This window comes from Rousettus aegyptiacus, unplaced genomic scaffold, assembly GCF_014176215.1.
Source record: "Rousettus aegyptiacus isolate mRouAeg1 unplaced genomic scaffold, mRouAeg1.p scaffold_m13_p_3, whole genome shotgun sequence".
Lineage (NCBI taxonomy): Eukaryota > Metazoa > Chordata > Mammalia > Chiroptera > Pteropodidae > Rousettus > Rousettus aegyptiacus.
In genome coordinates, this window is record NW_023416306.1 from 110068627 (window position 1) to 110079180 (window position 10554).

The 10554-nt window shown below is 41.7% G+C and overlaps 1 protein-coding gene across 4 annotated transcripts in view; it reads right to left on the reverse strand.

Annotated features, from left to right (window-relative positions):
• Nucleotides 1-10160, reverse strand: part of SCG5 (secretogranin V) — a 51606-nt gene extending 41446 nt beyond the window's left edge. For 3 of the 4 annotated variants that reach the window (XM_016139615.2, XM_016139613.2, XM_016139616.2), the window contains exons 1-2: nucleotides 10035-10160; nucleotides 8306-8538 (exon numbers count right to left, since the gene is read on the reverse strand). In XM_016139615.2, the coding sequence (XP_015995101.2) occupies nucleotides 8306-8531 (226 nt within the window). In that variant the 5' untranslated portion in view covers nucleotides 8532-8538; nucleotides 10035-10160. Of the gene's footprint in view, nucleotides 1-8305; nucleotides 8539-8901; nucleotides 8977-10034 lie in introns of all 4 variants that reach the window. The other variant, XM_016139614.2, reaches the window with a different exon arrangement.
• Nucleotides 10161-10554: the final 394 nt, after the last annotated feature.

The window sequence follows — 10554 nt, forward strand, 5'->3', positions numbered from 1 at the left end:
TTACACTTCACCTTCCTGGTTCTCCTTTATGGCCAGTCTTTCTCGGGTTCCTTTCCAAATTCTTCTTTTACCTAGCCCTCTGTACTGAGTCTCCCAAGCCTTTTTCTTAGGTGCTCTGATCCTCTTCCTTGATACTCATCCAGTGTAACCTCATCTATTCCTGTAGCATCAGCCACCATTAACAGGGAGATGTCTCCCAAATCTCTCCCTCCACCCAGACACCTCTCCTGTGTTACACACACCTAGCGCTGCACTGGATGCCCCAGGGCACCTTAAATACAATGTAAAAAGAAGTCATCATTTTCCTCTTCCTATTCTGCCCTCCACTGACACCCCCACAAAAAAAAAAAAAAAAAAAAAAAAAAAAACACCAAAAACTTCTCCCTATTTCTTTTGAATTTCTCAACCATTATCTGTGAAATTTCCCAAGAACAAAAACTGGAACTCATCCAGGGACTATTTTAAGGATTTGAGTTCAGCGTAGGCTCAACAGAACCCCAAATGACATGGGCCGAACCCCTGGCCCACTCAAACTCCCTGCTCTCACTGGTCCCCAGGATGGGGATAACCCAGAAACAGATTTTAGGTAGGATACCTGGATCAAGTCACCCCACTCCTTCCTCTAACTGCAGAGAGACTAGCCAGAAACAAGTGAGGCCCTGTCCTGTTCTTCGATATTGAAGACTCTTCCCTCCAACCTTCAAATGGGAAGCACTGTCGCCACCCTGTGGCAAAGTAGAGGCACTGCAGCTCCCTTACCCAGGGCAAAGGTTGGCTAAGTAGAGACTTCTTAGGATCTGCCCCTTCAAGTAGGCTTTATCTTACAAAGGACTCTTTTTCCACTTGGTATTTATTAAGAACATGATCTTGGTTCTCTTTGCTTTGACATGAAATAACTGAAGCCCACAAGTCAGTGTTATAAAAAATAATTTTGATATTTTGATGACTGGCAATACAGTCGTCCCTCAGTGCCTATGGGGGACTGGTTCCAGGACACCAGTGGATGCCCAAAATCTGAGAATGTTCAAGTCCCTTATATAAAATGGCGTAGTAATTGCATATAACCTAAGTATGTCCTCCCAAATATTTTAAATCATCTCTAGATTACTTATAAGAACTAATACAATGCAAATGCTATAAAAATAGTTATACTGTATTGTTTAGGGAAGAATGACAAGAAAATAAGGTTTGTACATGTTCAGTACAGAGGCAACCCTCACAGGGCTAATTACATAGTACATATCACCAACAATGTCACAGTCTTAAAAATATTTTCAACCCATGGGGTATGGAGAACTGACTGTTTAAAAATATAGGCTTAAAACTATTCAGAACTATCAAATACCAATATTTATAAATTTCTGTCTCAGTGGTTCGATATCTGGTGTAATCACAATGCTAGACATCTGGTGGCCTGCCATGGTGAAGAAGACAAACCAGTGGCACTAAGGAGGCTCTCTTTGGCCTGAGGCTGTTAACACTGTGGAAAAGAAAGCACATTTTCTGGTTGGATTCATCAAAGGCCAACAGCAGTATCAGCTGGCATAGCCAGTTCTGATTCCCGAGAGCCTCTACCCTGAGTCTCTATCCCACAGCGAATGGCTCTCTGAACCAATCCCTTAGGCAGCTGGCAGCTTTACTTGTTTCTGAGGATAATAAAACAACAGTTACCACTTAGTTATGTCATAGGGACCAATGAGCAAATTTGGGCATGGGGAAAGGTGGGCACTGTCGAAATACAAAGGGCACTGAAGCATATCTGAACCGTATTGCTAACCGGATGAGTGATTAAAAATGATATCACGGGAAAGCCATTAAGACTGAAAATGTGCTATTGATAATCCCCAAAGTGAGAGGAAGCAATTCAGTTACTAATAGCGTCCACTTATTGCATGCAAGAGGATGAGCTGGAAGCCCCACTTTACAGACGAGAAAACTAAGGATCAGAAAAGTTGCCAACATCACCCACAACTAGTAAACAGTATGGCCAAGACTCAACCCCAGTTTTCCTTGCCATTAAAGCAAGTGTTTCTTCTCTATAAAACAATAAATTGGCCCCTGTTTGTTTTGACTTTGTGTTCTTGTTTTACTTTGGGCTAAGAATTTATACATTTAAAAGATGCTCCTTACAGAATCATGTTTAAGGTGCCGATGGAGAAGTAAAAATAACCCCCGATCTTCTCTGAATGCTTTTGGCAAATGCTTCCTCTCAGGTGACCACTTAGAGCAAGTAACAGCCAGGAGCCTGGCTACCAGGTTTCAGGAATCCTGGGATACACTTTGAGTCTAGATCGCCCCCTGCTGGTTTAGTTCTAGAACTACACAAAGTGTCCTTACAGGTTTCATAATCCTTAGCTGTACAAAGGGCACAAACCAGGGTAACCAGTCATAGTCAAAGTAAACAACGAGCTCTTGGCAAAAACTTCTAGGTAGACTTTTTTAAAAACAGAATAGAAATGGAATATTTTCCTTGAACTGAAAGGGAAAATGCCTTAACAGATCCTGACGTCATGTATTATTTATATACTTATTAGTTTTCCCTAATATGACGTATTCAATCTTCAAACATTTACTAAGTACTGTGTGGGTTCAGAAAGAGTCACCCCAAGATATGCCTCTGGGGTACGCAAATTATCTTGAGCTAAAGGCAACAGAGACCCCTGTGAGCTCAACCTAGACGTCTGTACCCCGCACCGCCCCCTTTAATTACCTAGAAGAAGCTGAATTAGGGGTCTTGCCCACAATAAGAAGTTATCAGAGATAACTTTTTTTTTAACCTATCTACATGGCAGGGCAAACTATTAATTACTAAACATCTGCCCTTGTTATTGTCCTGCAAAGACCCTGTGAAGCCCCTCATCCTTAGTTCAGGATGTCAAATATACCTAATTTGCCCTTTCTGTCTTTGAACCTCTTATATGTGTGAGGTTCCCATGCACACACATGTAATTAAATTTGGTTATTTTCTCTTGTTAGTTTGTCTCATATTGATTTAATTAGCCACAAAGAACTTAGGGGACTTTCTTCTACCCTCCTAAGTTCTTTGTGGCTAATTAAATCCTCCCTCATGGTGCCTACTACGTGTCTGGTATAAAGCAGTAAATAAAACAAATATAGGCTCATGAAGCTGACATTCCAGTGGGGAGATAGACAATAAACAAGGAAACAAACATTAATTATAAATTATCAAAAAATGCTATGGAGCTTAAAAAAAAAAAAAGAACATACAGCGACAGAGCGGGAGATGCTCAAATAGCACTGTTAGGGCAGGCTTCTTTGAGTAGGTGACTTTGAAACTGAGACCTGGAGAGGAAGATTCAGCTATGCAGAGTGGGAGGAGTATACGTCATAAAAACCTGGAGGTGGGAAGAGTCTGGTGTGAATGAGGGATTAAAAGGAGACTTTCCCCCAAGCGGGGAGGGCAGACAGGAGATGTTGATCCTTCTAGGTCATTGCAAGAAGCCACTGACTTACTTTCAGCCACAGGAGTGACGTTCATCAGATTTAAACTTTTAAAGTTTAAATTTGTCTTTTCTGTGGAGAAAACTTTGAAAGAAATCAAGAGTTAAAGCAGGAAGATCAGTTAGCAGACAATTTCAGAAATCCATGCCAGACACAATGATATCCTGAACTAGAGTGTTTGAAGTTGACTTAGAAAGAAGGCAGAATAGGCAAAATAACAGATATACTTTAAGAACAGAAATTAAATAAACTGCTTATAATTTGCGTATGCCATGTGATGGAGAAAATCTAGGTTTCTAGCTTGCATATATAACACAATAGTGGCACTATTCATTTACACAGAAAATATTGCTATAAACAGGTTGAGAACGGTGGTTGCAGAGAAGTCAGGATTGATACATGGTAATTTAGCAATTCGCATAAGCCTACAGATAGACAAAAAAGAAGTTCGGCTAAAAATACAAACAGTGGAGTCATAGGAAAAGAAATGACATCTAGAAAAAATGGCAAGAGAATAAGTGGGATCATCTAGACAAAGAATTCAGAACACTAAGAGAAGAGGACCCAGGACTGAGTCCTGGAGAATTTAGCAACTAAAGGCTACATTAAAGGCAGGAGAAACAATAAGCAAGAAAACACATGAAAATGAAACTGAGAAAAAATGGTTAAAGGGAATGGGAAAGGGAGGAAAACCAAAAGTGTGCCAACATAGTATATCCTGACATCTTGGCACCAAAACCAAGGAAGGAAAGGGTTTTAAGAAGGGAATGGGAGGTAAACTGTGCTGAATGCTGAGAGGCTGAGTAGGATGAAGGCAAAGAAGTTGTTGGCTGTGACAAGAAGAGTCTAAAAGGCATCTCAAAATTAACACGTACAAAACTGTACTTGAACTCTTCCCCTTGAAGGTCCTGCTTGCTCCTCTTGTAGAAAACATCTTTTCCATTTCTTCAGTGCAAAATCCTGGTGTCACCCCTGACTCCTCTCTTTGCTTGGGTTCCTACCTCCAACCCACCAGCAAATTCTGTTGGCTTAACTTCAAAATATATCCGAAATCTGACATGTCTCACCACTCCTCTCGCTATCAGAACAGTACATCTCTCACCCAGATTATTACAATAGCCTCTTAACTCATGTCCCGTCTCACAGGCTCCAGACACACTAGCCTCCTGGCTCCTGTCTTACTGGCTTCTGCACTCACAGCTCCTTCTGCCTGGAATGTCCTCCTCCATATATCAAACACTTCACTCTTTCAACTCTCTGATTTTGGCTTACCTTCCCAGAGAGAAATCCCCTACCTCTATTTAAGTTATTTCCTCCACCCCCTTCTTCTGCTTTATATTTTCTTAGCACTTGTAACCATTTGACTTATTCTATATTTTACTTATTTGTTTAAGGACTATATCTCCCCTACCCTGCCAATCTTTGAGGTTCATGTTTATTTCCCCGGCACTTAAAACCATGCCCGGCATCCAAGAAATACCGTTGACTTGACAAAGGAGTGGTGGGTACAGTAAACTACAATGAACTAGGAGAGAACGGGATGTGAGGAAGTACTATCAGTATATGTTAAAAGGCTGCTGAGAAGGGAAGCAGAAAAATGTTACAGTAACTAGAAAGTATAGGGGATTAAAGAAGAAAATGGTTTTTTTTAATAGACTATATGACCTCAGTAACCTAATGGCAATTTATACTGATACTATATCCTACACGATAGTAGCTTCTTATACTGTTTGAGAGCTAATATGCATCTTTGATAATGAGATCAATCTAAAGATCATACAATTAATTAATCAGAGTAGACAAAATATGAGAAAATTGTCTTGTATGTGCCATTGATTAGAAAACGAACAGCCCTGCCTGCAAGGAACTGAGAATCTAGTAATTGTCATCTAAAGTGGTGACGATGAATCATTTAGAAGTGATTTCACAATACTGCAGTCATGTATGCTAAAACTTTATTTTTGCTTCTCTGAACTAGAATGTTACCTGCTTGCAGGTGCATAAATTTAAATCCTACCCTCAAGCTAAATGGAAGCTTAGAGAAGTTAAATAATTTGCTCAAGGTCACATCGTAATAAATGACAGCACTGGTATTTAAATCCAGGTATCTCCGGGAATAGTCTATGTTAAACATGTGTTAAAATTCTTACCAGAATACACATGATTACGTGTATTCTTTCTATACAAATCAAGAAAGAAACTTTTCTCATTTGGTCCTTCATAATCAAATCCTAAAATAAATTTTGGAAGGGATATGGAAAATATTCCATACATCAGTCAGAAGCCTGGGAATTAGCATGAGGGAATGTCTGAGTAGAGACAAAGCAAATAAATAGATGAGTTGAAATAATGCCACACTCGCTTGAATAAGTATTAGACTACCCGACGAATTAATGCCTAGGTTCAGGACTAGGAACCTAAGGTCTTTGGACTATTTTCTCTCTGTTAAGCTTGCACCCAAGCCATAATAGGCAGAATTCTAAAATGATCCTCAAGATCCCCATCCACCAGTGTACACACCCTGCATAATTCTCTGCCTTTGATTATGTATGGGACCTGTGAATAAAATGGGTTATCTTCGTTAAATGACAAAGGTGATGGGATAGTCACTCCCATAATTATATTATTTTATAATTATCAGATATTCAGATATTCTCCCTCTGGCTTTAAGGAAGTAAGCTGCCACATTGGGAGAGGTCTGCCAAGTGGCTTACAACCTGAAGGTGGCCTCTAAGTGCTAATAGAGACCCCCGCCAACAGTCAGCAAGAAAAAGGAGACCTCAGTCCCAAATGGCAAAAAAATTGAATTCTGCTGACAACCCTAATGGGTTTAGAAGATGGCCCTGAGCTCCAGCCCAGATTGCATCTCTGGTTAACACGTTGATTTCTGCCTGGCACTACTCTGAACAGAGGAGGCCCAGCAAACCAATGCAATAGAAACCATGAGATAACAAATAGCTATTGTGTTAAGCTGCTAAATTGTGGCAATTTGTTACACAGTAATAGAAAACTAAAAAACAAGGCAGTATTTATCCCTTGAACAGACACCGTGGGAGGAAACTTAACATGGTTTATGACTTCACATTACCCCAAGGGTAATAAGGGAAACAGAGTTTTTAATTCTGAATTGTCCTTATCTGAGCTCTTTCCAATCTCCATGCCTTTCACTTGCCATTTCCAGATGAATTCCTATTCAAACTTCAAAACCCAGGTGAAATGTTGCTTCTTCAAAGAAGCATTTCCTTACAGCCAATCCTAGCCACTCTCAAGCAGAATTAATTACTCCTATTCTTTGTTTCCATGGCAATAGCTTGTCTGTACATCTACCAAAACACTTGCCATGATGCACTGTGATAACCTGTCCTTCTCCCACCCCAAGAGGGTGAATCTTTAGGGCAGAGCTGCCCTAGTCTACCTGGCATATGGTGGGTACTAAATTGTTGGCTATCCAGTGAAGAAAACGAGGCTCAGGATAAACACAGGCTTTTGATGCCAGAGAGCAGCTGGTTTTTTTTTTTTTTTCCACACAGATGAACAGCCCTCAGGTATTAATGGAAACTCAGAAAACCTTCTCCATGACAACAGCCAGGTGACTAACCAAGCACTTACTGCATTAAAAGGGCAGATATTTACTATCTCCAAAATGCTGGTCTGAAATGGATAGGTAGGCTTCATGCAACAAGTAGCAGGTCCCAGGAAGGATTTAAATTCTCCCAGAAGGCACACATGAAGCCTGTCTGATTTATTCTGATTCAAGCCCCATGCTAGGTTAGCATGCTTGCTGATCCATTCCTTAAATCAAATGTCAGCCTAAATAGACAATAACCCCACAGAGTTAGTTTTACACAATGGCTTCAAACTGTGGGTAACAAGCTAGAAATAAGGATCACATATCAACAATATCCATGGCATTCACAGGACCCCGGGGTGGAAAGCATTTTTATGAAATTAAAAACTCAGGCAAAATTAGGCATCATCATTCCATACGGAGTAGCATTTGCTGGGTGTGTATTTTGACAAAACCCAGAGAAAGAATTCACACCTTTCCATAGAATCCACTCCTGTGGGCAAATACTTGACACACGCCCTGCAGTTAACCTGCAACAACCATGCTATTGCTTTAGGGCTGCACCTCAGTGGGGAAAGAGATCAGAGAGGATACAAAGCAAGGCATGAAAATAAGGCACTTGGCCATAAAGCGCTGGTCACCAGCCCATAGTCAGATTCTCTTTATACAAAAATCATTAAACAACAAAGTGCTGCTTTTTAATAAAAGTATTACAACCACATTACCAGAAGGTTAGATAAAAATCTGGGAGGATTTACATTTACATGTGTTAAATTTTAAAATAAATATATATTTAAGTACCTAACATAAACTCTTAATGTTAGTACCTCTTTTGGCACCTTTTGGGTTTATATGATGTCATCCCTAAGAATCAAATCGGACCCTTTAGGTCCTACATTTTTGAGAACCTTTTACAAGTATTGGCTGGCAGTGACTCAGAGGCAGCCAGCTGGAGGATACAATTTCCTAAAGATCACTGTGGGAGAAGACATGAGTCCTGGGTTCTAATCTTTCCTTAGGGCTAACGCTAGATCTTCCTTCGTTGACTCAATAAATATTAATGTACCAGACTTTGGGCTAAGTGCTAGGGCTACCACTGTGAATTAGAGGGATAAGGTCCCTGCTTTCACAGGACTTGTATTTGCATGTGGATATATGTATACTGCATAGGTAAGAAGAAAGAGAGAACAGAGAGAGGAAATAGAGTTTCTTCAATACGTATTAATTATTTTAAATGCCAATAGAACCTTCAAAGTGGCAGAACACAGTAAATACCTTCGATGCTCTGTGGGCCCACAAGATTCATGGCCTGGTGAGCTGGATACTCTACCCGCGGCCTGGCAATGCCCAGCTGCTCCATAACGCCATGGAGCAGCCTCTGGATATCTGTTTCGGAGACCCGGTCAGGGGTCCTCGGGCTATAAGCAGATGTTGGAGTCCAACCAAACGTCAACCAAAACATTAGGCCAGATAGCATGGTGGAGACCATCCTGGAAACCATTTTTAACCTGCAGAAATAAGACTAAATTATATCAAACGGCCACAATTGGCAATTGTAATGATTTAATCGTACAAAGGACTAATTCAAGGACCATCTACAAAGGGATCACAATGAAAACTTCTAGGGGTTTGTTTTCGTCTTAAGTATCCACTCTAGCTAGGACATCTGCTGTGGAAAGATGTTAAAAAATAAAACAGTTCAAGACAGCCAGTTTCCTCTGTACTCAAATTCTTGGGAAGACTAGACTGAAATGGCTGTTCTGAGTCATTTTTTTATCTTCTTTGTAGCTTTCTGAAAGTTCTGCATTTCCCCTAACCCCACCACTCTCTTCCTTTTATATTAAAACAAACCACCACCAAAAAAATCTTACTTCAATTTTGAGAAAGGGAGAGGGGCGTCTTGAATTTCCCCAGTCTCGGGGGAGAAAAGGCTCACAGGAAGGAGTCTGGAAAATACAAATAGTAAAGAATCGCGAAAAAAAAAAAAAAAAAAAGTTAGGAGTGGTGGAAGGGAACACTTTAGCTTAGCAGACATCTAACCCGTTTCAGATCCTGAGGGAGTGAAATCACACACAGCTCAGGCCCGTCCTGCAATCTGGAAGGGAAGATGAGGTATGCTTGCTCTATCTGCCACATACTAGTTCAGTGGTCTTAGGCAAATGCCTCTGCTTCCTCCTCTGCGAAAACGGGATGAGAAAAACATCTGTCTTTATAGGGTTGTTGTGAGGAGGTATGGGAAAACAGGTAAGGATTAGAACCATGCTAGGCAGAGAGCCTCCTACATAGCTATTAATATGTTGGTAATATTGCCTCATGGTTCTGGGAGTTAGTCTTTGGGGAGGCGGAGTGATGAGAGGAAAGACAGGTGAAGGAGAAAACTAGCTCGGGGAGTCAACTTGTCCTAAACGTTAGCTATAGCTTCTGTATGACTAGGAGCCTGCAGAATAGGGAAACAAATATTCATGCAGCTTCCCTCTGCAGCTGCTGACCCAGCTTCTGGCAGTGGCCATACAACCCTTTTCTTTTGATCATACATCTACGCATTTTCCTCCCTGAAACCTAAATATTCATAACCTCTAATTTTATTTTATTTTTTTCTGTATAGAAAAGGCTTCTCCTAGCCACCGCTGGATGCAGAACCTTGCTATTCAAAGAGCAAAGCCTGCAGTTCTGACGGAAAAGGCCTGAGGCAGACATCGGCCTCCTCTGCTATCTCCATCTTTCCCTCAGCCTGCGCGCAATGTAGAATGTCTTTCTGCTTCATTTACACCCCTGGCCAACACCGTTCTGATTTGATGAGCTACGCAATATCCTCCCTCAGTACTCTTTCCCTCGTATTTATAGCCGAACCTCCTAATCCCGCACCCATCCTTTGACCGCAGTCAACAGCTCAAGGATTTCAGCAGGATGCCCTCCGGGACTCCCGATCTTGAAAAACCCGCATGTATCGGCTGTATCCGCTGGGCGTCAGGAGGTCGAGCCGGCATTAGCAGAGGACACTCACCGAGGGCCGAAGGAGCCTGCTGCGGTCTGGGCCTGGCTGGGGGTCGGGCGGGGAGCCCGGCGATGTGTGTTGCTGGTGCGTCACCTCCCTCCGCATCTTAGCTCCGCCCCGGCCCCTCCTCCAGCAGGTGGAGGCTGCAGAACGCAACCCAGATGCTGGTGCCTCCGGCCGGGACGCCCACGGCGTTCCACCCACGCATCCCACAGACATCTCCCAGAGACCCTCTATCTGTCGACCCCTATGGAGGTAATTCACCTTTTCTCGAGCAATTACCTAACAATGTGCCGGATTGCCACTTTGTACTTTGCCACCAATAGCACATCTTTAATTTTGCCCCCGCTTCCAGCATTTTTGTCTTAGTTTGAAGAAGAGGTAAAGGGGCAATAGTAGAAGAAACAAAAGATGAAGCGTTAGAACCTAAGAATCCTAAAAACTTTTGATGATGGCGATGATAGGGTGTCATAAGGGTGCTTCCAAGGGCCCTTTCATTGAACACGGGGATTATGAGAATATTTAATAC